The sequence below is a fragment of the Amphiprion ocellaris genome, chromosome 18 (genome assembly GCF_022539595.1).
Source record: "Amphiprion ocellaris isolate individual 3 ecotype Okinawa chromosome 18, ASM2253959v1, whole genome shotgun sequence".
Taxonomy (NCBI): Eukaryota; Metazoa; Chordata; class Actinopteri; family Pomacentridae; genus Amphiprion; species Amphiprion ocellaris.
Window position 1 is genome coordinate 22,277,633 of NC_072783.1, and position 27,713 is coordinate 22,305,345.

General features: G+C 40.3%; 1 protein-coding gene across 1 annotated transcript; it reads left to right on the forward strand.

The window, feature by feature from the left end:
- Positions 1-27,440, forward strand: si:dkey-121b10.7 (heparan sulfate glucosamine 3-O-sulfotransferase 6). The gene is made up of 2 exons (XM_035943161.2): positions 1-795; positions 25,733-27,440. Exons 1-2 carry the CDS (start codon positions 323-325, stop codon positions 26,349-26,351), a joined length of 1,092 nt encoding a protein of 363 aa, XP_035799054.1. The 5' UTR covers positions 1-322; the 3' UTR covers positions 26,352-27,440.
- Positions 27,441-27,713: the final 273 nt, after the last annotated feature.

A 27,713-nucleotide genomic window follows, 5' to 3' on the forward strand; every position in this document is an offset into this window, starting at 1 on the left:
AGCCGCTGTCAGGGAGCCACGGGAGCGCACAGGAGGCACGGAGCGCAGCGCAACGCAAATTTACGGCCACAGCCAGAGTGGGGGACTTCGCTCAAGTTTATTCAAGGCAAAGCTGATGACTGAGGGCAGGTAGAAGAATCCGAGGAACATGTAGAGCATTTTTACGCGCCGTGGGCAGGTTTTGCGCCACTTGCTGCTGTGGCACAAACATGCTTTTTTAAAAGTGCTCTCTGTTTGAGTAACTTTTTCAAAGACGGTAGTATGAAGTCACCTGATTTGGCATGTTTCCTGCGTTGTGTCCTCATGCTCAGGATTGCGACCCATGGGATGTAGTAAATGGACAGTTGCGTTCAACTTTGGACACCTGAAGGCGCAGTCCAAGCTGTCCGTCTTCTTTACCATGATCATTCTCTTCACCTATCTCTTCTACTGCCTCAACGGATTCTGTGACTCCCTGCCCAGGCCTGTATACGACCGGCAAAGTAATCTTGCAAACAAAGTCGTCCTGAAGGATGGACAAGAAGCGGAGCAGCTCGGCGCGTATAACGCGTCCCCGGTGTCGGTTGTACGGGAGCAACTGTCGGACTTGTCGAACAGCGAGGCTCCTTCGAACAATATTTCTATAGCTAATAATTTTGGCAGCAAAAAGTTCCCCCAGGCCATCATCATCGGGGTGAAGAAAGGTGGCACTCGGGCTCTGCTGGAGTTCCTGCGCATCCATCCGGACGTGAGAGCCGTGGGCGCAGAGCCGCACTTCTTTGACCGCTTCTACGACAAGGGACTGGAATGGTACAGGTAAAGGCAATTTAAAATATATTTTGACACAAGAGTTGACTAAGTGTACCCCAGACTGGAAAATAACTAATATAGTAACGAGCTGTAAGAGTGTAAGTCAGAGTTAGATTTCATGAAATATAGAGTTGTAGCTGCTACTTCTTACTTTCAAATTTGGAAATTAGGTGCGTAAAATGCAGCTGGACCATTTTCCTTGTGTTAATAAAGTGGATCCGTGAAAAGCAAGGAGGCATTAATTTAATATAAATTGATAAAGCATAATTCAGTAAGTATTACTGTATTAAAGTACACAAGAGAAGTGTATCCATAGGAGGGGAATACGTACACAGGAATTAAAATATTGGCCCCACTTACGTCAAGGTCCACTGCCATCTGTGTGCTCCTCTGGATTAATTTTGGGTTCTTGTAAATTTGCTCTGTCATGGAAACTTTGCACGATATTGCTTTTTATCTTCAGTAGGTAGTGCAGCTTGTCTGACCAGTCTCATTGGGTGGATTCCTGATTAGGCAGATGTTGAATAAATAGACCTTGAGCCTATTTTGTGTATCTGGAGTCTGTCTGACTGTCAAACTGCAACTTGTTTTTAGAGATATACAATAAAAAAGTGACACAGTTTGAAGATTTTGAATTAAGTAGTAGTTAAATACTTTCTTCATCTTCCTTTTTTTCCCCTCTGACTGGAGTTGCATTAGAAATAAATGCTTTCAGTGGTATATTCCTGGGTTGTTATTAGTCCACAGAAAGTCTGTTTTGTAGGTGAACATATCATCCCACTCTGTGAGATCAATCCCTCTCCTCTCCCCTCCGCTCTCTTCATTAATATCTCTCAGCGCCAATAAGAAGCTCTGCTGATAGCTTCCAATGATGGCAGCGTATTCAGTCCCCTGCCAATAAATTGCTGTTTATTGAGCTGAAACGCTGCTTCCCTAAGTGTCCATGTTGGTCCCCTGAGAGCCTTCGTCACTACCAGCCTCTGATCACACACAGGGAGGATGGGGATGTTGGAGATGATGGCGGTGCGGTTGACCCTTTGTAGTCAAGTGGCCAAGGTTGATGGAGATAACTCTTTAGGGCACAAATACACTACCGTTCAAAAGCTTGGGGTCACTTATTTTTGAAAGAAAAGCATTTTTTTCAATGAAGATAACATTAAATTAATCAGAAATACAGTCTAGACATTGTTAATGTGGTAAATGACAATTCTAGCTGGAAACGGCTGATTTTTAGTGGAATATCTCCATAGAGGTACAGAGGAACATTTCCAGTAACCATCACTCCTGTGTTCTAATGCTACATTGTGTTAGCTAATGGTGTTGAAAGGCTAACAGATGATTAGAAAACTCTTGTGCAGTTAGCATGTGAAGAAAAGTGAGTTTTCATGGAAAACATGAGATTGCCTGGGTGGCCCCAACTTTTGAAAGGTAGTGTACACTTTATGTTTTTTCACTGAAACCTGAACAAATTCAGTCATTTTTGGGATGGTAGCATGCAGAGAAAGACATTAAAAGTGACAACTGAATAAATTAATAAAACATATGTGTGTTAGTCTGAGTAAGCTTCATGTTTTGATGGATTTAACCTCCTCGTGTCTGGTGATGAGTGAAAAAGAGACAGTGTGGCAGGGACAGAAACTGTTAGAGAGGAGGGCTGCAGGGGAAATGACGGTTTGATAAAGAGATGTAGAGGAGATAGAGGAGAACACGGCGGTGTGGCAGGAAAATGTAAAGCGAGAGAAGAACATGCAGAGAGTGATCAATAGAGCTGGGTAATGATCAGTTCAGGCTCAGGTGGAACAGCAATAAGAGACAGCAGAGATCAAAGTGTGTGTGCACAAGTGTTGCTTGGTTTTGTTATTACTCAGGTTTCAGGAAGAGGAAGAGGTCGGGGTTTTCCTGCAACATACAGACTGCAGTAAAATGACTGATTCATTCAGAGCTCATTTAAATTGATGCCCTAAAACAGTTGAAGCACAGACAAGTTTTATTTAAGTAGTGTAAAGTATTTGTTTTTGGCCAGTTTTTAAAGATGGGTAATGCAAAAATCGCTAATTAATTAAAGATCAATTAGTTTTGTTAACAAAATTGCAGAAATTAGTGAAAATGCTGCTGATAGTTCCCTGGAATCCAAACTGGCATCTTTAGATTGATCATTTTATCCAACCATCGCCCCATAATCTATTAGATATTCATTTTAGTGTCAGGTATGATGAAGAAAATCAGCGTAGAATATTTTACTTTTTTTATCAACTTAGTTGCAGAATAATTTTCTTTTGATTCATTAATTGATAATTTTTTTCAGTTTCAAAAAGTGGGCCCTAGGTGTTGGAATTGGGGAAATGTGCATTAAATGATGCGAAACTTTTCATTTTGATTTAAAGATAAAAAAGACAAAAGCTTTATCTTGCGTCTTTTTTTACTTCTTTCATTTTATTTTTTTTATATATCACTGCTGTATAATTCATATCAGATGTTAACATATGACAGAGATCACAGGTGTTCAAGAGTGTAGGTGAGACTTTAAGAGAGGTTTTGCACACTTAAACAAACCATCTGCTGCTTCAGATCCATTGAAACCTTGCAGTGTCAGAGCTGACATGGAGTCAGCGGGTGAATGTTAACACCCATCCTCAGTGCCACCCTTGAAAAAGAATCTGTAAAGACTCATCATTCACAGCAGTTTTTTAAAATAATTTTTATATTGTTGTAAACTCTCTACTTTTAAACTTATATTTTGATTTTGGTGAAATGGTTCAAACTTGTGCTTTTGACGGTTGTAGAAGCAGCACCAGACTGCATTCTTTCCCTTCAGATCATCATTCCACCCTCCTTCTAACTCACGTCATGTTACCACTCAGACACTGCTGCCATATTTTCTTACATTTTGCCTTAACTCTGAGCTTCAGGCTGGACCCATGGCTCAAACTGACACGACTCAGGACCACCATGGTCCTTCACCACAGTAATGACTGCTCTAAGGGACTTTGAAGTGGAAAAGTCCTCCACCTCTAAAGAGCCATCTGTGGCGTTGCTGTGGCAGATTCTGTGTCTCTGTTTTTTTTCTGTTTGAGGATGTTACTGAGCAAGTCCTTATAAAATCGTGCGTGCGTCCATCTCAACTCCATGTCTGCTTTTTAGCGTTTTTCAAAATTATGCAGAGGACGGAGTTAGGCCCAGAGGCTTGGGTTAAATTTGGTTAAATTTCTAGTATCGGCATTGTCATATCAGGTATCTGCTGTACATACGGGTTGATAAGTTCATCTTTGCTTGTATTAGACATCAGCTGCACATGGAGACTTTACAGGGACACTTCACAGATAGAAGTTCATTGTGCTCATCACCACGACTGGGCTAAGGAATATAGAAGAATAATGTCTTTTGCTGTCCTGAAGGAGCTTTCTTGCATTAAAAAAAGGGGGGAAAATGAGGGCACGTCATCGGGGTTATCTTAGGTTGGGCTTTAGATAAAACTTAAGGCATAGAGTTTGAAAGAAAAGATCACTTATTATAATCCTGCTGAGTTGTTTTTAATGGGAAGTGTGAGATCCAACTGTAATATTAGGTGGACTGCTCTGTTAAACTGGAAAAGTGCGTGTATGTGAAGTGATATTTGGTGAGTAATTGCTCACATGTTTTGTATTATTTGCTCCAGTCTTTTGCCCTCATAGTCTATCACACATTTCTGTACAAGAAGAAATGTAAACGTCAGGATTTGCACTTAAAATCTGAATGATGACAAAGTAAAACTGAAGAGCATTAAAGGTGAGAAGACCAGTGACCTTTACATGTTCCTTTTACCACTTTCTGTTGATAGGAAACTGACCTTACCTTGTACTCTTTTATCACAGACTTGACGTAAAACACCTCTGCTTTTTTCTCTTGCTCTTCTTTTTTCTTTTGAGGTTATAATGAAATGTGTTTCTGCTCCCTCCTAATCCGCCGACAGCTCGTGTCAACACTGTGTGAATTGGACCGGTGTAATGACAGGTCAGGCATTAACATGGACAGCTCAGGGACGTACAACGAGGCTGAGACGGATTAGGCCCCCAGTTGCAGTTAAACAAGGCCCTATGAAGCATTAGTCAACACCCCCATCCTTCCACCCCCTCACTTCGTGCCATGATGAGCCTTTCAGTGCAACAGGGGAAGCTTACTGTACCCAGGGGCCGGTAGTCCTCCGGATTTCAGACAAGCAATAAGACTTTATATGAGACAGATAAATGTTCAGAGCAAATACATGTAACTTGTAGTCCAATGAGTCCCAGCCAGGGGTGTGTATACCCCAGTGGGCACTACTACAGCTCAGCTAAAAGCAATCAATAAATAGTTAAAATGGATTGCTCAAAGTTTTTTTTTTTTTTTGTTGTTGCTGTTGTTGTTTATTTATTTGCACAATTTTATAGAAAAATGTTTGCTTAAAGTTGTCAAAGTAGCAAAAAGGACACTTGTGAACATTAAAATAGATTGCGAAATACATAAAATGTTTAAATAGACAGCTAAAAAAGCATGTAGTTTGTTTACTTGCACAATATCAAATAGAAAAAGTTAACAAAATGACAAAAATAAGCTAATAAATGATTAAAATATATGGCTAACATCTGACTGTTAGCTTAAGTAGCCATGACAGATAAATGGTTGAAATAGTTTGCTAAAAGCAGCAAATAAATACTCAAAGGTAATTTACTAGTGCTTGTTTGTTATTTTGCACAACTTCAAATAGAAATCTTAGCTACAAGTTGGCTAAGTATCTGAAAGTAGGCTAGTAGATGCTAGCTAAAACAGATAAATAGTTCAAACAAACCTCCAAAAGTAATGGACAAGTGTTTTGTCTCTATTTTGCTCTATACACGTCAACATTTACTTGGCACTTTGAAAAGCTAATTAAGAAGAAAGACTAAGCTATTGCACAAAGGTAAAATGCATAGCCAACGGTTAGCTAAACTTGGCCTTATGGATAAATGGTTGAAATGGTGAAGTAGAAGTAATAGATGGATGGTTGAAACATTTTGCTAAAAGTAATAGATTAATGCGTACAATTAATTGCTAAAAATAATTATTGTTTCATTTATGTGCTCACTGTACAAAAAAAAGCAAAAGATAGCAGAAAGTTTGCTAAAATGCTTAACCGCTGAAGTGGTACAGCAATGCCAAGCTAAGTTGCAGTAAATATCTGCCATTGTTGCTGTAGATGTTTCAGAAGCATGCTAATGTGCAAGCGCAAGTTGAGCTGCAACATCATTATTTCCCAAACACTGTGGATAGGAGGACCAATCTATAAAGAAAAAGGTGATTTTGCAAAATAACCACATTAGTGTGAACAAGGCCCAAGTGGCTCAGATCAGTCCAGACACTATACCCTATGACTCTCTACAGAGTTTTCAAAGAACAGAGTAAATTTAGATGCTTTTTAAAGATGGTGCCCGATCTTTTTTGCAGTGTATGTTGTTTTTGTGCACCAGCAGCAGCCTGGAGGTGTGAAAGACAGTGGAAGTCACTCTTCTCCTCCCTGTTTCCAAAAGGAAATGTTGAGCAAAATGAAAAAAACCACAGGACTCTGCTGCTTCGTTCACTGGCACAGACCAAGACACCCATTCTTCACTGGGCTCTTCCACGCATGGTTAAAAAAAGATAGCTAAAAGTAATGGATGTACAGCTGAAATTTTTGGCAATACATGGTAAAAACTAGAAAAGGACTCAGAGAGCGCAGTACTCCGCCAAGGCTGCTCAGTTGACGTATCATTTTCGACGGATGAAATCTTTAATGAAAAGTGACCTTGCGCTGAGGACAGGCATGTGTTATGCATGTTATGTATGGATACCCAATTGCATGTAAATTACTCTTATAAAAGTCTGTTGATCAGTTCATCACTTTTGGCAAGCCTTTGTTTTGCTAGTGTTAAAATAACTGTTCCTTCCATGCTTTTTATTTTGAAGACGTATTTTTAATGTTGCGGGCTTTTATTTTGTCACCATTCCAGTGGCACAGGAACTGTTTATCTAAGAAGCAGATTCTTGACATGACGAAGGCGCTGACAGACCTACAAACGTACACCGATCGTCACATAACTCCGCCGTTCCTTGGCAGAGTAATAATTGTCTAAAAATAATGGGTGATGGGTAGAAAAGCAGAAAAGTAATAGATAAATAGTTAAAATATTTGACATCCAAGTGGTATTAGCACAAATGCAAGCCAAATCCAAGCACTGACAGCTTAATTGAAAAAAAATGTTACAGGGTAATAATGTCAACTTTTATATGTTTTATTGTATTAAACCATATGGAACTAAGCTCATCACCTCTTTTTCTTTCCTTTAATTTGTCTCTCACTCGTCATTTTACATGTAAGCTCATAATTCAGAATAATACAGGACCGAGATTTAATGTAATTATGTTAGTACTGAATGATATATCTCAAATATTGGGTTTTTCCCTATACGCTGCTCTGTAGCTTTGATGAATAATCATTAGACAGATTTTACTTATGTGTCCCTTCCTCCTCCAGGTTCCTTCCTCCTCTATACTTCCAAATATAATCTATTCTTCTATAAAATATTCATTTAGTGTAATTACACGTTAAGTACCCAGCGATTCACATATATCAAGTTGAAACAGAACCGTAGCATGTGAAGCCAACAAAATCATCTGAAACCGAGCTGGAAAGTATCACTTAAACATTTATTCTCTGACAGAGCTCTTCATTTCAAAGTGCTGTCTGCGTCTTTGAGCTCGGAGCGAGAGAGCCTTGGCCTCTGTCTTCAGCTGGTAACCAAGTAAAACACATGGACATCCTTAAAGGAAGCATTTGGCAAATTGCTTGAGAAAAAATGCTTATATGTGGAAAAGCCTTGGCTTTGCCATCCCCTGGAAACGATTGTGTGGTTTTGTGGTGGGGAATGAGGCTTTAGACAGCCATGGTGTGCGAGTGAGGGAGTGCGAGCATTGTGTGTGACATTCATTCACACACTGCCTGGGCTCTACCTGAACTCCATCCACTCTCCTTTTCTTCTCAGCATCTCTCCGCCTTTTTTTGACGCTATAAATATCCCGCAGATATAAATGTCATTTCCCCATATCGATCAGCTAAAATAGGTTCTTTCTATTGATCTCCTCCTCTCTGCCTTTATCACGCTGTTGCAGCAGAAATGAATTAACTTCTGAATATTCAATCTTGTTGACAAGAAGCTGTTACTCCCGTCCACAGCTGACATTTATACCCCACAGTGTGAGTGTTGCTGGAGTGGATTTATTGGCTTGTTCAGGTCACTCAAACTGTGTAATGTAAAGCCACTGGAAGTGTTCTCGCCTCTGTTAGAGCTTCTTTGTCTCCTTAGAGTTAGTGTTTTTTTTCTTTCACTTTCCCTATCGACTCTTTCCTTTTTCTCATCGTCTCACTGAAGAAGCACGTTGTATAATTCAGCTGGATGCGCCACCTAGATAGGAATGTCCAGGTTTTATTTCCTGTTAGATTTGTCTGCCAATCACAGGGGATTCGCTGCTTGAATTCCTCTCTGCTCACATTCTTGGAAGCTGCATGTTGCAGAGTGTTTCTCAGGCCTTCAAAGGGTTTGGAGGAAAGGGAGGCTTTCAGTGAAGAATTTGGAGGAAAATGGAAAATGTATAGATCTTGCTGGAAGAAAGAGAAGACAGAGTTCAGTGCATTGCGGGTGTCTGACACTGGATTAGTGTAAGAAGTGAACGTGACATATCTGTCAGAACCAGTCGCATAACATTTAATACTATTTACATATAAAGGGATTTTGTCAGAATTAATACAACATGTAAATTAAAACTATCATGAATAATCAAACATGACTTGATTTATTGTTGTGGAATAGATATGGATTTTCAGTCGGTGAAAAAAGAGGCCTGATACAACTCAGTCATCAGTTTTTTGACAGTTCTTCACTGGTCGACCTTTCTCCTCCCAGCAGGCCGTGTCTCATCCAGTCAGAAATAATGAAATCAGATGACTGGTGAGACATGAACAATGACAGTATCACAGGGAAAACATGAAGCTCACCACATTTCAATCACAGTTACAGAAAGAGGAAGTTTATTTTATTCACCACTGTGACTGATTTCTTATTCCACTGTGTTGGGATTTAACTCGAGACTGTCAGACTGAGACCTGAAGGCACGCTGTTACTGATCTTCAGCCACAAACTCATCGAAATCGGCCTTTCCTCTTTAAACAGAACAACTAGTGGAGATCAGGATGACTGATGAGCAGCCATGTGTAATGGATGACAGCATAATAATCCTATTTCTACATCTTCTTTCCTTCTTTTCTCCACATCATTTGCCATCTGCTTTTACTTTGTTCTTCTTCCTTTGCACTGAGATAAGTGGAAACAAGGGGGAAGTGGTTTACTCATCTGTGAAAAGAAGAGATGGAGGGGCAACTAAAAAAAAGTTGGTGACACATTTACTGTGGTCAGATGGTGTACGGTATGTGTGGTCATGGAAAGTAAGCGTGTTTTCTAAAGTATTGTGCAGTTATTCAATACACTCGATGCAAACCTCTGTGTATTGTTTTTAATGCATCATTAATATCCAAGACTAGAGCCATGGAGCTAACATTGAGGTGGGGACCAAATCTGCTGGGGGTTCAGGGCTGCACAGATGCAACTCTAAACTGTGCCTATAATAGTGTAGTAGAAGTATATCTTTTAGGTCTTTTAAAACCTTATTTTGGGGAAACGTCACCAACCCTTTAAGGCAGCTTTTGTTGGATTTGACTGGTAGGGCTTTACATTCAGTTTGCATGTGCAGTTATGGCGCTCTGCCCATTCATTTAGGTAGAGAGCGGGTCTTGTTAGCCTGTAATAGCTGCCCTGGGGCATTACCAATATGGCTGCCAAGTGGTGAGACTTTAACAGCAACAGAACTGCAGTACACCATAATACTAGAACTGATATTAATTATAATAGTAATTTGCTAAGTTTAGTTATGATTATTATTCCATTATTCCATTTGCTAATGATTCATTTGGAAGGTGGTGTGTGATTGCCTGTTATTGTTTTTACTTTTACTACGGGGTATTGGGACAATGTGTCCCCCAAAATATACAGTATCACTACAGCCCTGTGTGTATATGTGTATATATATATATATATATATATATATATATATATATATATATATATATATATATATATATATATATATATATATATATATATAAAAAATAAAACATTTGCATATTAATTACACTTTTTTCCCTTTTGACATTATGAATAAAACTTTAAAATCCACAAAACCAAGACTGCCTTCACCACCTGGTACAATACGTGTATACAGTAATCTTAAGGTAATTGCATAATATTTGCATATTAGAAATTTTAAAATTGTATGTCCTAATTTTAATAATGTAATCTTAATACAACATTTAAAAGGCAGTAAAATACTTTTGTTTTTTTTAAAAAAAAAAAAAATTAAAGCCAGATTAAATGCCCGATAAAATATTACAACTTCAACAGTTGTTTTCATTATGAAATAATCTACTGACCCCATGTTAACTGGCAAATGTTTGATCTATAAAATGTCGGAAAATTCCTCTGATGTCACATCTCACAGTAAATGTCTTCTTTCAGCTCTACATTACATCCGTGGGTTATTTTTTCAGAAGTTTTGAATCAGCGCTTGATTCTGCAGCCTTAAGCTTTTTTCCTGTGTTCGTTCATAGTCGCTGCTGTTTGGTTTTGTTGATTCAAATCCTCACCTAGTTACCGTCACTGGTGTGTGTGGAGAGGCAGGTAATTATTGACTGTTTGTGTGGTCGTGGACGTCTCACCGCTGTCCATCTCTGTGTAATGTCTGACTGCCTGGTTGGGGTGGAGGGGGGTCATGAGAACCTGCAGCCACCCTGTCAGTCCCAAAGAGAAACACACCTTTCTTTGTCTGCCCTAAAAAACCTTCCTAGAAAACTCCCATCGGTTTGGCTAAACCAACTTAGAAAAACTGGTTGATTGTTGGTGATGTGTGTGCTGGTTTGGACAGGAAATTAGGTTAATTATGCCTGAAACTCTGGCACAGAGAGCTGCAGCCGAATTTGAGTACAAGCAAACACATCAAACAAGACATGCTGATGGGCGGAAATCTGGAAACCAACACCAGCTCCGGCTTCATGTCCATCCAAACTCGACTGTGACCCGTATGTTTGATGCGTGCGTGAACGTGGCCAAGGCCTGCTGGGTCCGTGCTGAAGAGCCTGATAGATGGCACTAATAGCAGACCGCTGCATGGACTGTTTCCAGTTGTAAAAGCCGAGCCTCTGCCAGCAGCGATTTCCGTTTTTCGGCTTAAGACGCTGCTAACAATGAGCTGAGAAACCACAAGGACGGAGGCTGAAACTGCTCGGAAGTGGGTTTTCAGGATCAGGACAGTATCGAGTGTTCTTATTGGTCGGGACCTGGGGAGTTGCCAGACGAGCAAAAGTCCATATTGAGTCAATTACAGTGTTGCCGAGGTGTGTTTGTCTCACATGTGTGTAGTCATTTGGAAGAGCTGTTTAATTAGTGCAGGCTCGGCTGTGTTGTGTGGTGCCTGTACAGAGTCAGAGAGCAGGGTAAACATTACAGCTTGTACGTGCTGCCACATGTTTAATCTTTAACCAGACTGAATTGGACTGAAGGGCAGGTCAGAAAACAATAAAGAGCTCTTACAGGTATCTATTGATTTACGGTCCGTCTATCTATTATCTGTGCAAATATACTTGTAATGGATTTTAAAATCAGATCTAAAAACATACAAATAAAATAAATCTGAATAGAATAAATAAAATCAGAGTTGAATATTACTGTAAAGGTAATATTCACGTTGTTATTACTATTTATATTATAGTGTTTCCTCGCAATACAAATGATATATGAAGTTCTTTAATACATATATTTTTTTAAATATATATTTATTCTTCTTATTTATTATATTTTATCTTTTGTTTTTTAATGCACATTAATTTGATTATGTACTCTAGAGTGACAAATAATGATTTTTCATTATTATTTCCTCAATTTATCAATTGAACTGTTTGGTCCAGAAAATAGTTTCCCAAAAAAAAATGCCCCAGAACCTAAGTTCACAAATTAGAATATAAAACATCAAGACCTAAAATATTCAGTTTGATTTAATATAGGAATTTTGGAATAACAGCAAATATTCCCGTTTGACAAACTGTAAACAGTTTGCCAGTTATTTGGTTATCAAAACAGACAACTCAGTCAAATCCACTGTAATTTTTTTCATTCCATAATAAACCGTTCTATTGCTAAAACAAACTCCGACCATAGTCCACATAGACTACCAGCTTATCACACCATCTTACTACCAGCCTAATTATGTAACCATGGCGATGACATCACTGAGGTTGGGATGCACGAGGCAGGAAGTGTCCGTCTGTAATGGGCCCGTCTATCCACCACATCTGTGTGTCCGTCCCTCCCTCTGTCCTGTGTTCAGCGGATCGGATGAGGGCAGGGTGAGGCCCCTGTCTGCTCGCAGATAAAGCCACACAAGTAGGCCGCTGTGGGCCCAGCAGGAACGCAACTGCAGATTTTCCCATTCGATAAGCCAGGAGTGGTGGGAGCAATCAGTGGCAGCGACATGCACACACAGCCACCGTACTTCCACTCGCTCGCATGAACAAATACACTCATACATTCAGACACACATTAGAGGCTTTGCTTTATTTCCGTCATCTGCCATTACAGGCTGTTATGCTATCAGAAAGATAAAATCTCTACATCCTCTCTTCCTGTTCTTCATTCTCTCTTCTTTGTTCCTGACTGGTAATTTATCAGATCCTGGTCTCCTTTAATTAGTTTGCATTTTGGCGACCGTCTTTGGTGCTCAGTGCTCACAATCATTGCACTTTTAATGAAGCTGTTGTGATTGGATTGTCTTATTTTCTTGTTAACTCTCCGAGTCCCAAAACCTGCCAGTAGATTTGAAAGGCAATGTTTATGTTTTTTTAAATAAATCAAAATCACACAATTTATTTTACCCAGAAACTCCAGATTTGTGACTTTGCGATGACTAATGTGCAATTCACTGGGAAAGTTAATCAAATGTAAGCTTAAAATGATAATTTTTTAATCAAATTCACTTTATTCTTTGTGTAGCATTTAAACACTTTGCAAAAATAATCAATTTGTACCAGATTCTAAAAAAAAAAAAAAAAAAAAAAAAAAAGCTAATTTGAGAAGCCATGTTCAACCCAGATAGAACTAACAGTCACTTGACAAAAGTTCACTTGACTATTTGGCTGAACTGCAGTCAGTGTAGAGCCACCATTTTTTTTTTTAAACAGTATTGATAACACTTGTGGGAAATTCTAAAAATGTTATGCAAGTTGATCCTATGTTTCTTAAGTTTTTGTAAAATTAATAATAAAAAAGAGTTTGTGTAGCAATAGCAAACCAGCATTTTTAGTAATTTTACTTATTTGCTTCCTTGCCAGCAGTTACAGGAGTAGATTAAGCTAGCAACCAGGTAACGTAGCTAAGTTAGCCAATCGGTGAAATTTACCTACCAGGCTTTCTAATGATACTGTTTTATGGGGGGAACTGCAGAGAACAGACAACTGTCCCATTTTTACAGTTTTTATACAAGAAAAATTAGAAAAAAAATCCACTAGTTAGCTTTGGAGGTGCTCATATGCCTATTTGGTTCCTTTAAAACAAGGCAGCTGCAGCTCTCCAATATTTTCTGTCTTTATGCTAAGCTACTTGACTGACAAGCCCTGCTTCCAAAAATGTCAAGATATCGTGTGATACAAAGTATCGTATCACGCGAGCCAGCAATTCAATTTAAAAAAAACAATTTATTCCATCTGCTTTGAGTATAGTCAGTTTCAGGCTAATGGTAAATGTTCGTGGCTTTGTAGAAACTCACACCAGAACATACAGAGCTCTTCCTCTGTCATCAGAGCTGTCCTGGTTTCTCAGAGGAAACTCTGACTGACCACTCCTCACTCACGCACTCACTCGCCCATCTCAGGCCTTGAGATGTGTCTATTAGCTGGTTACGCCTCTGTTTTTCCCCTCAGTTAGACACATTCTTCAGCTCTTTCCTACCGACCTACCCCAGTGATGCAAACCTCCTCGGTAAAAATACTCATCGCCGCCCCGGTGCGTCAGCCAGACAGTAACCTTCGCCGTGTGTAATAGTCTGCCATACACATGTTGGAGCTGGATGCAGTAACATGAGCTGTGAGCGCTGTGGATTTATGTCATACAGTTATTGTGTAAGAGGCCTGTACCAACATTGAGTGTGGGGCAGAGTATTTGCAGGGCCCAGCACTGAATTCAAGCCCATTAAAAAGATCTTAAAAAGCCAATAAAAAGGTACTTAGGAAGGTCTTGAATAATTTTCTTTCATAACTTAGACAGTAATGTTTTTTAACGTGGTTTCAGGCTTTAAGACAATGTTTGAGTGGCTGCTGTTAGACCAGGAGCTCACTACTGTTAACTGCTTTAACCTGGAAGTTCATCATCTGATAACAGGAAAATATCAGTTTTAATTTGTCCCTTTTTTTTTTTTTTTTTTTTTTTTTTTTTTTTTTTTTTTTTTTGTCTGCATTTGTTCTCATTGTTTAACTCCACAAAAGGGGGGTCAACATTTTATGAGATTGATGCATATTTTAGTCTTGCAGCCAAATATTTTAATATTTAGTGCATGTGTGTGACCATCACCAGCCCTCCCTGAAAGCTAAGCAGATATTCTCTATTAGAATTCCCTATTATGAGCCAGGGAGGGCAGTGCTACACCTCAGTGATGTGTGGGGGAAACAAAGACTGGACAGGACGAACAGGACGAACAGGATGAACAGGGATAGAAAATAACAGGCGTTGCTATTGCAATTAAAGATTGTAAGGTGGTGTGTTATGCCCAACTACTAATTGCCCATCAATAAAAAAAAATAAATAAATAAATAAAAATTTGAAAAAAGAAAAGAAAACCAAACCAACACAAAAGAAAAAGAGATTCAATAATAAATGAACAAATGGTACTGAGCACCATAATTGTGGGTGTCTTGATAGTATAGAATAGAATAGAGTAGGCCAGAAAAGGATACTAGTGCGAGAGAGAATGAGTTTAGGGTAGAGACTGGAGAAATTCTCAGCACATTCTGGCGGGACCCATCAATCGCTGAAATGGGACTCGGCAGTAGCTGGCAAGACCTGATCAAACATGCAAGTGTGAAGAACCCCGAAGCCCAGAACAGCAGTCACGGCAAGGCAGGGCCAAGTCAACAGGGCATCCCTCCCCCCGGGCCGTAGGAGCCACAGGGCGGCACCCCCAGAGAGCCACCGGGGCCACCGTGAACGACGCGAACCCGGAGAACAAGAGGGAGCAGCTACTGACACCCCCTGCACGCCCAGACCGACCCAGGTGGCCCGGGGCACGAGGACCCACCCGCCACCCAAACCCTAACCCCGCCCACCCCAGTCCCCACCAAACCCCCCACCCCACCACCCGACCCGCCCAACCCCACCCCCTCTCCCTCCCCCAAGGGGGGAGGGAGAGGGGGTGGACATTAATTTGTCCCTTAATGTTTTTTACACTGATGTGGGTCTTGGTCGTGTGTAATAATAATTACATTACTAGGAATTATTGTTATATTAAACTGTGAAACAGTAGTCGTAGAAGCAGAATTCAGACACGTTGCTTATGCAAAAGTACCATTACAGCAGTATAAAAATACTCCATTTCATTGTTTTGTGTATGACTTCATTTCATTTTGAACTCTCTGAACCCCAGAAGCCACCAGTGGGTTTGAGAAGCATGTTATCTCTAAAGAAAAATACCAAAATGACTGAATTTATCAGAGTCAGAAAGTGTAAAAACAAAGACTTGTAAGATTTCCAACTTTCTGGCAGTCATTGAACTGATCACGTGATGTACTGTCCCATTGGAAAACCTCATCTAAGCTTAATATTGTCAAATTTCATCAAAGTCACTATATTCTACATGCCTCATTCTTAAAAAAAAAAAGCCAAAAACAGTCAATATAAATCAAACAGATTCAGTCAAAACTAAAAATAGTGCACTCCTCAGTACAAGTGAGCAATGACTGAGCTACAACCAACAGTTGTATGACAAAAATGTATGGACTTTTAGGCTGAACTGCAGGCTGTGTTTACACAAATAAGAGATGCAGCATGGATAGGTAAAAGTCTGTAGTATGTTGAGTTTTACAGTGTTGGTAACACTTGGAAGCACTTTGTAGGTGTTTATCCGGGTTTTCTCAATCAGTTTTTGTGAAATAGATAATCAAACAAATTCAATTTTCGTTTGTGTTTTTGAGTTTTCTCTGCCTCTAGCCATGGCTGTGCTGTATCCAAAGAGGTATGGGACTTTGTATTGCAGTGAGAAATGCATCGACAGTGAGTGAAAATGTGACAGGAGAGGAAAAAAAAGCCCAGAAACTGTTTGGGGTTTAATAGGGAGGCATCAGTGTGTCAGCATCATGTTACTGCTGTAGCTGCTACAGTTTGAACTACTTTATATGCAGTTTTATATGCAGAGACAGCAGATAAATGTGGAGGGTCGTCAAATGATTGACGGGAGAGGGGGGAAAACACTCTGACACACATCTGTTATCAGTTTTTTTGTATTTTTCGTCAAATCTTTGAATTTTAGCGAGATATTAGATCATACGAACTAAAATAAAACCATGTGAGAAGGGAAAAATCTCTGTTTGGTGGAGCTGTTAGCAACTCACAGACATCTGAAATGTGACTCCAACTACATGCTGCTTTTTAGACGACAGAAACCAAAAATGTTGGAAGCAATGTGTTGCATTTTAAAAGCTTGTTATATCGCCCACTGTGTAAAATATTCACCTTTAAAAACTACAGCTGTCAGATAAATGTAGTGGAGTGGAAAGTACAATATTTCCCTCTGAAATGTCATAGGGTGGAAGTAGAAAGTGGTGTAAAAATGGAAATACTCAAGTACAAGTATCTCAAACTTGTTCCTCAGTGCAGTACTTGAGCAAATGTTCTTTTTGACTTTTCAACACTGGGAATATTAACAAAAGTGTCACGCAAATGCCAATAATTTAATGTACCTAATAAATAGGGATGTTCTTTTTTTATGTCTTATTCTCTGACTATGCAACTGGTTTCCCTCTGATGTACAAAAGGGCTTTTAAAGTCTTAAAATTAATTTCATGAACACTGCAGAAACTCTTTAGAGGTTTGACTGTTTTCATCCCTACAACCCGTCTGTGCCAGATCTTTTTTTTTTCCTGCAGGAAAAGCTTCTGAAAATACATTTAGACTGAAAAACTCTGCAAAGAAAACCAGATACAGTTACTTATAATTAATTACTTTAGCCTTAAAATGTAATTCTGGCAGGTCGACAAAGTGAAATTTAAATAGCAGTAAAGTAGAAGAGCGTTTCTGTATTTTTTACATGGCATCGGGTCCATTTAGCAAAAGGCTAAAAATTGGCAAGAAGCACCGTCCGACTAATGTAATGGCCTGACTCCAACAGACACAGAGAGAAGCACTACTTTACCTCCCTCTTATTGAGTTGCTTACAGTCCCCTGCTGACTTCTAATCAGCCCACAGAACCTCCTCAGCCCTGTATTTGCAGACAGTAATGACAAACCTCTGCCTCCACGCAGCAGCTTTTACTGATCTTTGAACACACACAGGCAAACTGTATCTGTCTTCATACGTCTCTCTGTAGTGGTTCGAGGATGTCAGAGTGTTTTAAAATTCCTTCACACATGTCAAATACGTTCATAACATTCTCGCACTGAAGCGCACAGCCGCGGCCGAGCGGAGGCTTTGAAGTTGGAGGAGGAAGATCGGGAGTCGGCTAGAGGAGCGTAGAAAAAGGGAAGAGGTGAGGCGAGGAGAAGTGGAGGGATTGAGGAGAGAAGCAAAACACGTCCGAGAGAGAAATCTGCACATGATGACATGTTGCATTACATGATCCCTGTGATCCCCGGTGGTCTTGCCCTCTCAATCACAACCATCTGCTGCTGACCTTCAGGGTGGAAGAGTCCGTTTCCGAGCGATGCAGGCTGGTGGGGATTAAGGGGGTCCGGGGGTCTGGCCTCAGGCCCAGCAAAGCCGGTATGGATCACAGCTTTCAGAGCTCCGAACCTCGGGACCAGAGGGAAACTTCCTAAACCCAGAAACACTTCCCTCATCTCTGCCATATTCACACACACACACACACACACACACACACACACACACACACACACACCAACTAAGAGCTTCATTGCTCCCAGATGTGGATCCATCCTGTGCAGGGCATGTTCAGATGTGTGTTTATTTGTGTGCCACAGGAGAAAGCAGGGAGAGTAGGATGCACAAACAGAAATGAAAATGGTCGGTGTATTTGCTCCCCACTGGAAAAGCGATAATAGCCTCAGTGGTTAAACTAACTGCAGGTGCTCTTTTTTTTTTTGTTTTTACTTTAAAATCATGAACCGCTCCATTCAGAGAGCTGCAAACACAGACAAAGATTTTCAGGCTGCAAAACAGTGAGAGGAAAATGCCATGTGTTTGTTCGTCTTCTTTCATCTTCGCCTTTCTTTGAGTACTCCATTTGTACATTTGATGTAACCATCTCTACAATTCTTATCTACAATTTAGTATAGCAGAGCTTTCAGGAATACCTCAGAAATTTGGTTCTGTACTTTAGCAAACTTGGGAAACTGAATTTGAAAAGAAAAACTCACTTTTAGAACTTTTAAAAAACACCAACAGAGCCACAGAGGACCAGTGATGGACTGTAACTATAATTCATTTTCTCAAGTACTGCACTGAAATTCAAAGTCCTTGTACTGTATTTTACATTTTATGCAACTTTATACCTCCACTCCATTACATCTCAGAGATAAATATTTTACTTTTTACTTCACTGCATTTGACTCAAATTTAGTTTGCAAATTTTCATAAAACTTAAGTCCAATGAAAACTGTTTATCTTCCAATGTGGTGATGGTGAATGTTTGTGGTAAACTGAAGGATTAAGCATTCATGCGTTCAGAAACCTCTTCCTAAGCTAACAAGCTATTTACAGACCCCCCTCTGGTGGAAATTAAGTTTTTAACCATGTGAAGGGGTAAAAACACGAAGCTGTGGTTCAACAGTTCAAAGGCTTCACAAAAACTGTACAGACATCTCCTTGTCAAACTCTCTGCAGAAGTTAAGTGTATTTCCATGTTAAACTATGGCTTTAAAGACCCCCTTTGATGAAAAAAAATCCACCCTGTATATATGTCCATCTGAGTTGTTTTTTTTTTTTTTGATGTGCCAAAAGACAAGTTAAGTCGACACCATGGCTGAGCATTTCCACCTTGAAACTGAAGTGTACTGAAGTCAAGCTCAAAAACAAAGATTCTGACCTTTGTAGAGAAGTTTCATAGAGTTTGAACAGTCATAGATGAGCTGGTGCGCTCGAGCTGCAGGACGTGGTGAAGGGTTGAGTGGAGAGGGAGTCAAGAACCTCATAGATCAGCACATTCTAGAGGAAGCAACACTGTAGAGTTACACTGAAGCCATTTTAAGGCAGGAACGGATTATCATCATGGTACCTGATTCTAAATAAGTAACTTTGGTAGAGAGAGAGATCGGTTTTTCGGAGTTTAATTAATGACTGGAGAGAGACTTCAATAACCCTCTTGGAGTAGCTGGAATCTGCATCGTCACAGAGATTAAAATGGAGCTGTTTTTATGAACTCATGAGGTTCACTACAGTAATCTTATAAAGTATGATGCACTGCTGTAGATTAAACTACTGTATGTAAATTACATCAGCCTAAAACATCTACAGAAGTAATATGTAACACACACGTTAATACAAAGGTCGGATCAATCCAAAAGAATGACATAAACTTTAAGAATAAAAAACTGAAAATACAGTTTTTCAGTACATCACATTACTTCTAAGTGTACTTGTTTCACTTAAGTAAAGGATTTGATTCGTCTTTAAGCAAAGCAGACAGTGTCACTTCATTCAAAGCCACATGGTGAGATAGAAGTTAATGCCTCTCTGCTAAACAAGGTGACTTTCTTTTAAAAAATAATTCCTTTTTTTCTTTGGATGTAGTATTTTAGCTCATCAAAACTGATATTTTTCATTTGCACATTTAGGTGAAGCAACCAGATAAAGTTTTAAATAAGTGCAGTGTTGCTGTCTCACCTATGTGCACGTCTCTGTAGCAGAAAGTGAACTAAGTGGGTCGACAAATCCAGATTTTACCAAAACCAGAATGCAGAGTGCGGTTTGGCTTTTTTTTTTTAGCCCCATTCTGCAAATTCTCCACAGCGTTCTCATGGAAATTACATATTTCTGTAGAATAATCACCTTTTAAGTGGTAAAAACGGCAAAAGATTAAGTCAGTTTTGACCAGATATGTAGTTGACTTGTAGAGCAGGGATGGAAAATACTGTTTAAATAATGTCTGTCTGATACTTCCACGTGAAGAAAGTGTCTGCTCTTCTCTTGCTTATGAGGTCAGGAAACTCCGCTTGCTCATGTGTCCTCATCTTCACGTGATAAACGTGGCCTATGAGGCTGCAGTCCTTTAAACGGGCCCTAATAAACCTCAGCCCACCCACACAGACCACAGCTAAATGTGAGTGTGTGCTTCTGGACGCATTCGCCTGCAGAGATAAACGCACATCTGCGTGCTTTCCAAGCCAACTGCATTCCTGCTGCAGATGCTAATGGTAAAGGTGTGATGAAAATAAATGTCAGGTTTCCCTAAACTCTCTCTGACAGTGTCACACACACACTCAGAGCCCCTGTCAGACAAAAAGAACAAACACTTGAGTTTTTCTTCTTTTACGAGAGAAAGGGGCTTCTGAATTGCTTTAATGAGAGAATTTGGTGCCTTCTGGAGTGGCTGCAGTTTTTCTTCTCTCCATCTGTGCTCTTACCTCTCATTCCCTGAACTCCTATTCCTGCAAACTCTTCTGTGTTTTCTACCAGGCCGATTCTTCACCGCTGTGTGGCCTCCTCCTGGGCTTTTTTTGTTGTAGCCAGGCTGCTCGGAGATTGCAGGCTCGAGGTCCAAAATGTAAACACAGTGTCAATAGAAGACCCTCTAACCCTCGAGTGCTGCACCGTGGCTTCCATTAGCCTAACTGCGTGAAATTAAACATTCATTTAGTGCTATGGACACACTCACGAAACACCAAACACACTGGCACCTCGACTGCAGCCACAGAAAAACACTCAACAGACCTGCAGGTTTTTCCATGAAGCCACTCTGTGTGATTGGTTCAAACCGTACAGGGAGAAATCGTAAAAAGACTTCTGTGACAGCAATATTAAGGGGCCTGGGCGCATTGCAGCCAAAAATATGTTAATTAAAGGATGCAACTCTCCCTTTTTTCTCGACTGGAAATACTCTCTGGATTGCTCGTGAATGTTCTCTGCGGGGGTTTTTTGAGGATCACTCTGGGAACTGCAGGAAACTCAGGTAGACAAGGCAGGTTCAGGAGACGCAGATGCACCGACACAGCAAGAACTTCACCACAGATTACCTCACAGATCGATGACATATTTCAGTATCCGAGGGTGGAATTTCCTCTCAAAAGCAGAGCTGTTAAACTTTCCTGGGATACAAATGAAACATTCAGCTTCTTTTTCTTTTTTTTTAGGACCCATATCCATAAAAACTATATTGCCACTCACATCATGTGGTGACCAGAAATAAGCCAGTGACCCACAGGCTCAGAAGTTTGTTGGCTCCATAGCAATAGGTTATAGCTCTGAAAGCTGGTTGTAATGCATCCCAACAGAGAGAGGAGAAACAGAAACAGCAGTTTTTTGAAACTTTTCTCCCTTTGGTATTTGCTGCATTTTTTATTTATTTTTTCTCAATTCTGTTTTTGCCGCAGCCCTGTAGTATAGCTCCAAGATTTCTTATGAATACCATAAGTTGCGTATTTGGTGTTACCCTCGGAGCTCCATGCCAGGGGACATGCCGGACTCAGAGCCGAGTGTGTGTGTGTTGGATCAGAGGGAGGCAGAAATGGAGTCGGCTCCATCAGAACACACCAGAGCCCCCGTAAGCCCTTCACTTACAGACCAACCACGAAGACTCCGACCCAACCGCCATCACATGCCTGCTGAGGAGGGAAGGGGAAGCATGGAAATTAGCTGAGGGATCTTCCACAGTTGCAACACTGGCATTCTTCACCGCTGCTTAGCTTTCTAGAACCGAGCCTGTGATTCAAATCCTCTTTAAACTCAATAAAAGCAGCTTTTTTTGGTTGTTTTCATAGGAGAGAAAATTGGTTATTAGATTCCATTTTAGCATCACGGTAGCGTTTGAGTAAAGCAAACGACACGAGACCAATAGGTTTTCCTTTCCCTCCCATTTCCCGCGATTTATATACAATCTGCTCTGGCACGTTTTAACTACTCTCAGTCAAACACAGGCTTCGGTCAGGGTTTGTTGAACTTTTTGAGGTACTACTACGTCTTCTCGGTGTCTGAGTCATCTAAGTAGGGTTGAAGATCAAGAGGAGGCGGCCAGTCCAGTGTGCCGAGAATATCTCAAGCACTGATGATAGTAAGAAGCAGAGGGCCAAAAGCAATAACCAGGATTGGACCAGAACACATTGCATGCAATGTTATAAGATACGTTTGGACGGTATTTTCTGTAGGTGTCGCAAATTAGACTACAGCAGCTAAAATAGTCAGTAAATTAAAGGACTATTTAAGCCTATTACCACTTATTTTTGTAGGTTATTATTTCTATTGGCGTATGATAACCTGAGTTGGTGTCATTACTAAAAAAAAGTCATGTTTCACACATCGTTCGCTACTTTTCTCAATGAAGTCATGCATCACTTTACTTTTAATCTATCATCCTACGTGCTACATTGCTTTTGCATTGCTCCTGAACATTCCCTGAGATGCGTTGTCACATAATTGCAAGTTGATATCTTAGCAATAAGCCTTACATATCCCCACGTATCAACACAAATTCCAGTCCTAATAAGGGTCACAAAATATTTCTTTTACGCTCTTTAATCAAGTATTACCAAAGTCAGCTGCAACGTTGATGAAAACCAGCCCAATGAGCATTTCACAAAAAAATCTTGTGGTGAGAACAACACTGAGTTGCATGTCTAAAGGCTGTTTTCTACTGGAGGAACTTGCACAAAAGATTCAGGTCATGCTAACATTTTCCAAACCTTTGTACATATACTGACCACAATACTGACCACAAGAACAATCCTTCCGAATCAGAAGAAAGAAAAAATTACTGTATGGATCCGAAAACCTGACGTGCAGGTCAACAAGTGTTATATATCTCCCATTTTGATGCCCTTGTTGTCTTCTCACCATCTTCAATGCACTAGTCATCATATAGGCTAACAAACCTCGATTGCTCTGTTTCCTATACGCTCCACTATGTCCAGTAGCTGCTATTTGTCATCATTTAGGTGCACTAGCAATCGAAGCTGTCCGATCCCAAACTGCAATGGATCCTGTAAATGTATACTTTGCACCTTCTTCAAATTCCTTCAATGGAAAGTCACCTTAAGAGACTCAAGGTTTCCCTTACAGTAGACTGTACAGCCTCAAACTGTAAAGCGATCACAAGTGAAATGTGATTACAGTATTGTTTTACTTTGTAATGTGTTACCACTAACACTCATGATAACTTTGTACTCATGAACTTAGTTTCTGAGTCTGTGGCGACATTCCTACAGCAATGTCTGATGAGGCAAGAACCTGGCAGTCAGAGGGTCAGACAGGCTGCAAACAAGCCAAAAGTCTCAGATTATCTAAAATCTCCCATAAAGAGGAGGTAAAACTGCATTTTCTTCCAAATAAGTTTGACTATGTGACTATGTTTCCTACATTCCCAGATGTCATCAACAGGCTTTTGCAGGGAAAACATTTCACCACAGTAGGAAAAAGACACATGTAAATAATAAAAATTAATGACAGTTGAATTCCATTTAGCAGCTTCAGTTTCATGGGTCCTGGTGCTGTGCACGCTGACTGACTGTCACGCTGACTGACTGTCACGCTGTGACGGCTTACTGCGACACGTAAATATCACAAACCATCGTTAATGTTATTAGTAGCATCTGTTGTTTTTCTACAATGACGCATCCAAATGTCTGCTCTTGATTGAGGCCTAGTAATGAAGTGAATACACTGTTTTTAATTCAAATGATGGCCAACACTGAAAAAAACCAAGACTGTATACCAGTTGTAATAAAAATTCCTAGGAATTGCTATACTGCTGTTTTTAGCCTCTACCAAAAGAAATCCAAGAAATGGTCTTCTTCACCTCCTGCCAACTTCAGAGTTCCCTTATTGTGTTGTTGTAAAGACCCTTTCTGGAGAAAATCAAGCTTTTTACCTTGTTAATATCTATATGATATTTTCTGGATTAGCATTATGGATGAGCATTTCCAATTTAAAGCTGCAGTGTATCGATGACAATCTCAGAAACACAGATTTAGACTTCTGACGTTTCGCACTTAGCAAATCTGAGAATCAAATCTCGTCAATTTTCTGGATCATTTTTTCTTTAGAGTCTCTTTCTGGCCAATACACCAATAGTACAACTTGCCATTGTTTCGCATAGAGTGGTTTTGCTGTGTTTGAGCAGAGTCACAGGTGTGCTGGTGTGCTAGAATTGCTGTGAGTGGAGAGAGAGAGAGGTGGGGACTTAATAGATCTGCAAATTCTAGCGGGAGTAACAGTGTAGAATTACATCAAAGCCATTTAAAGAGAGGAAGGGATAATTTTCATGGGGGAAAAACATCTAAATATGTGATTTTGATGAAAAAAGATGCATTTTTATCAGTTTAATCAGTGACCAGAGAGTGACTTTCAGTGCTTTGCCAATGCCAACTTCTGCTCAAGGTAAAGTCAGCAACACTAATTCAATTTTTGTGAATATCTCCTCAGGGTCCAACCATCGTTCTGTGTGTGCTGAAAAGAAATCCTTTCCATGTACATCTGTAAACGTGTAACAAAGTGGCATGTGTCGATCCTCACAATATTCATGCTTATGTACAGGACAGAGATAAAGGGGGGAGGTGAAACTTAAACTTTGCTTTTCTGCACTTTATGTGCGTAACTGCAGTGACACTAGTGGGTTTTAAGCTCCAAACTTAATTTGTGCCTGAAAGCCTCTCCTAAAGACACAGATGGAGCTAAGTGCTACTGTTAGATACAACTTGACACTTTGTTTGCACTTGTTAAAAACAGAATATGTGACTGGTGTGGAAGATGTCTAGTTTGTAGCTTACTCTTGACAGAGGGCTGAGTAACAAAAGTAATACAAAATGTGTTTTTTTTTCTTCTGGCTGAGAATGTGAAACTGTTTTTAGTAACTTTTCAAACACAGTGGTAAAAAAGAGCTTTTTGGTACACTGAAAAGGGAAAACGAGAAAAAAAATACTGTGTAGTAGCAGCGACAGTAATCCATCCCTGCTGTACGACTGCAAATACTAGTGGTATGACAGCAATGTGGCTATTATTTCATGTCTAGCAGGACACTCTCTCAGCAGCACAGTGAGGAACAAGAGCAGCGGTTATGAGCTTGTTTAGGAGGAGGCAGCAGATGAGAGGAAATTACTTTTCTGAGGTTAATATAGTCTTGCGGTTTTCCTACAGTAGCCGTTCAGACTCTCTCCCAGTCTGCGCTGACATGGTCACTCCATCAATGCCAGCAGCTAATGTCATGTTTATCTCCCTGTAATCACAGATTTAGGCCTCTAATTACAAAGTGAAATCAAAAAGCCTTGAAGGCAAGTGAGGCATCTTCAGAAGAATGTGCTCAGAATATTAGGGGAATGTATCATTTTTTTTCTAATGTAAACTTGAGATGATGTTTGTGTAATATAATGAACATGGTGGTATTTGGTATTAACTCCTGGAATGTTTAAAGCGCAGTTTTATTCATGGTTTCTCTCTTATTATCCAGGAACCTGATGCCTCGTACTCTGGAGGGTCAGATCACCATGGAGAAGACGCCGAGTTACTTCATCACCAAAGAAGCCCCTCGCCGAGTCTTCTCCATGAGCCGCCACACCCGACTCATCGTGGTGGTACGAGACCCGGTGACCCGAGCTGTTTCTGATTACACACAGACTCTGACCAAATCTCCCGGGCTGCCCTCCTTCCAGAACCTGGCTTTCCGTAACGCCACCACGGGCGTCATCGACACGTCCTGGAGCGCCGTGCGGATCGGCATCTACGCCAAGCATCTGGAGAACTGGCTGCGCTACTTCCCGCTCTCACGTTTCCTTTTCGTCAGCGGGGAACGCCTTGTGACCGACCCGGCAGGCGAGATGGGCCGGGTCCAGGACTTTCTCGGGCTCAAACGTGTGGTCACAGATAAGCACTTCTACTTCAACCAGACCAAAGGTTTCCCCTGCCTGAAGAAGCCCGAGGGGAGCAGCCGGCCACGCTGCCTGGGGAAGTCAAAGGGCAGGCCCCATCCCCAAATCCCCTCCGAGGTCCTGCTCAGGCTCCGAGACTTCTACAGACCCTTTAATCTCAAATTCTACCAAATGACTGGCCACAACTTTGGCTGGGACTGAATGACTCTTCACCAAAGCTCTTAAAATATGTCAGTACCAGTCTTATTCAACCAAGAGCCAAACCCAGGCAGGGATATCGTGTGTTATGTTGTGTGTCACCAAAGCTTCTACTGTGCAAAACATGCCTTTTCCTCATTTCCAAAGCTATGATAACCGAATGCCAACACATGCGTCCTCCTTCCCCCGAGGTTAGCAGCAGCCACGCTAACAAAGTTTGCGAGAGCTTTGATCCCTGGAGCCACTTTAGCAGGCAATGCTAAACAAAGCTTGTGAGAGCCGGTGGTTGTGTTCATACTGCTGCACTGAGACAAGCACAAGCCAGCATGAAGCATACTGCTTATTTTGCTTAAGGCTGGAACTTCTAACTTGGCACCCCAAGAGCTGGACGTGAGCTCTCATTGCTGTTCAAAACACTTAATAGCACAACCTTCACATTGGAAATAAAACCAGAAAGACGCCAGTGCTCCAAAGAGATGAACCCAAAGCTAAAGCAAAAGGCAAACGGGTAACAAACCTTGACACATAGGAAAAGCTAAAATAAACTGAATGACAGCAGGGAAGGAAGTAAAGAGTGCTGAATTATGCACAGTGGTACAATCAAAATGAATGGTAGCAGTTGGGATTTGAGTCGATCCTTTGCAATCAGTTAAATTACATCACTTCTGGGTAAATAAAATGAAATGTTGATACAGTTTATGCAGTCGTAAGAAGTTCTGTCGTTATGCCAATGCAAGGTCCTTTTATGGATTGTCATTTATTTTTTTGAAAATAAAAGATTGGGATATCTGGTATCAATGCAAAAAGGTATCATACACAGTCCAATATGTGCTGTAAATTTGCTCTTATTTATGTCAAAGCTTGCATTTGCATTTACAGACCTGAAAAGAACATTTTACAAGCTGTAAACCTGTGATTGTTTTCTACTTCACTCTACTACACTCACCTCCACAAATGGTACTTAACATGAAACTGTTTATTTCTAAAAGGGTAATTTATAAGAGGACAAACTGTTGTTGAAATGTTTTCTCTGAGACTTTTGTATTTGAAATTCTGCTGGAAATTCTGAGTAAATCTTTTATTCTGGAACAATGTTGCGGGCTCATTTTTGCGCTGCATTTCAGAGAAGCATTCAGTTGATCGTCTTTGTGTTTGTGCCAAACAAACCGACATCAGTGCTGCCAGGAATAAAACATACATCTGCTGGACAGATGATTTTTTTTTTCCTGGAAGAGGCCGACCAGAAATGGGATGATTAGAAAAGAAAATGTAGTTAATCACTATTGTGTTGTTTCAAGGGATGATTTACTATGAAAGCTGACATTTATTTACTGAGTCTTTATTTAATCTTTACATATTCATGAA

Coding starts and splice junctions, on each gene's coding strand:
- si:dkey-121b10.7 (XM_035943161.2), top strand. CDS start 323: ATGGGATGTAGTAAATGGACAGTTGCGTTCAACTTTGGACACCTGAAG. Junction 796..25,732: donor AAGGGACTGGAATGGTACAG/GTAAAGGCAATT, acceptor CTTATTATCCAG/GAACCTGATGCCTCGTACTC.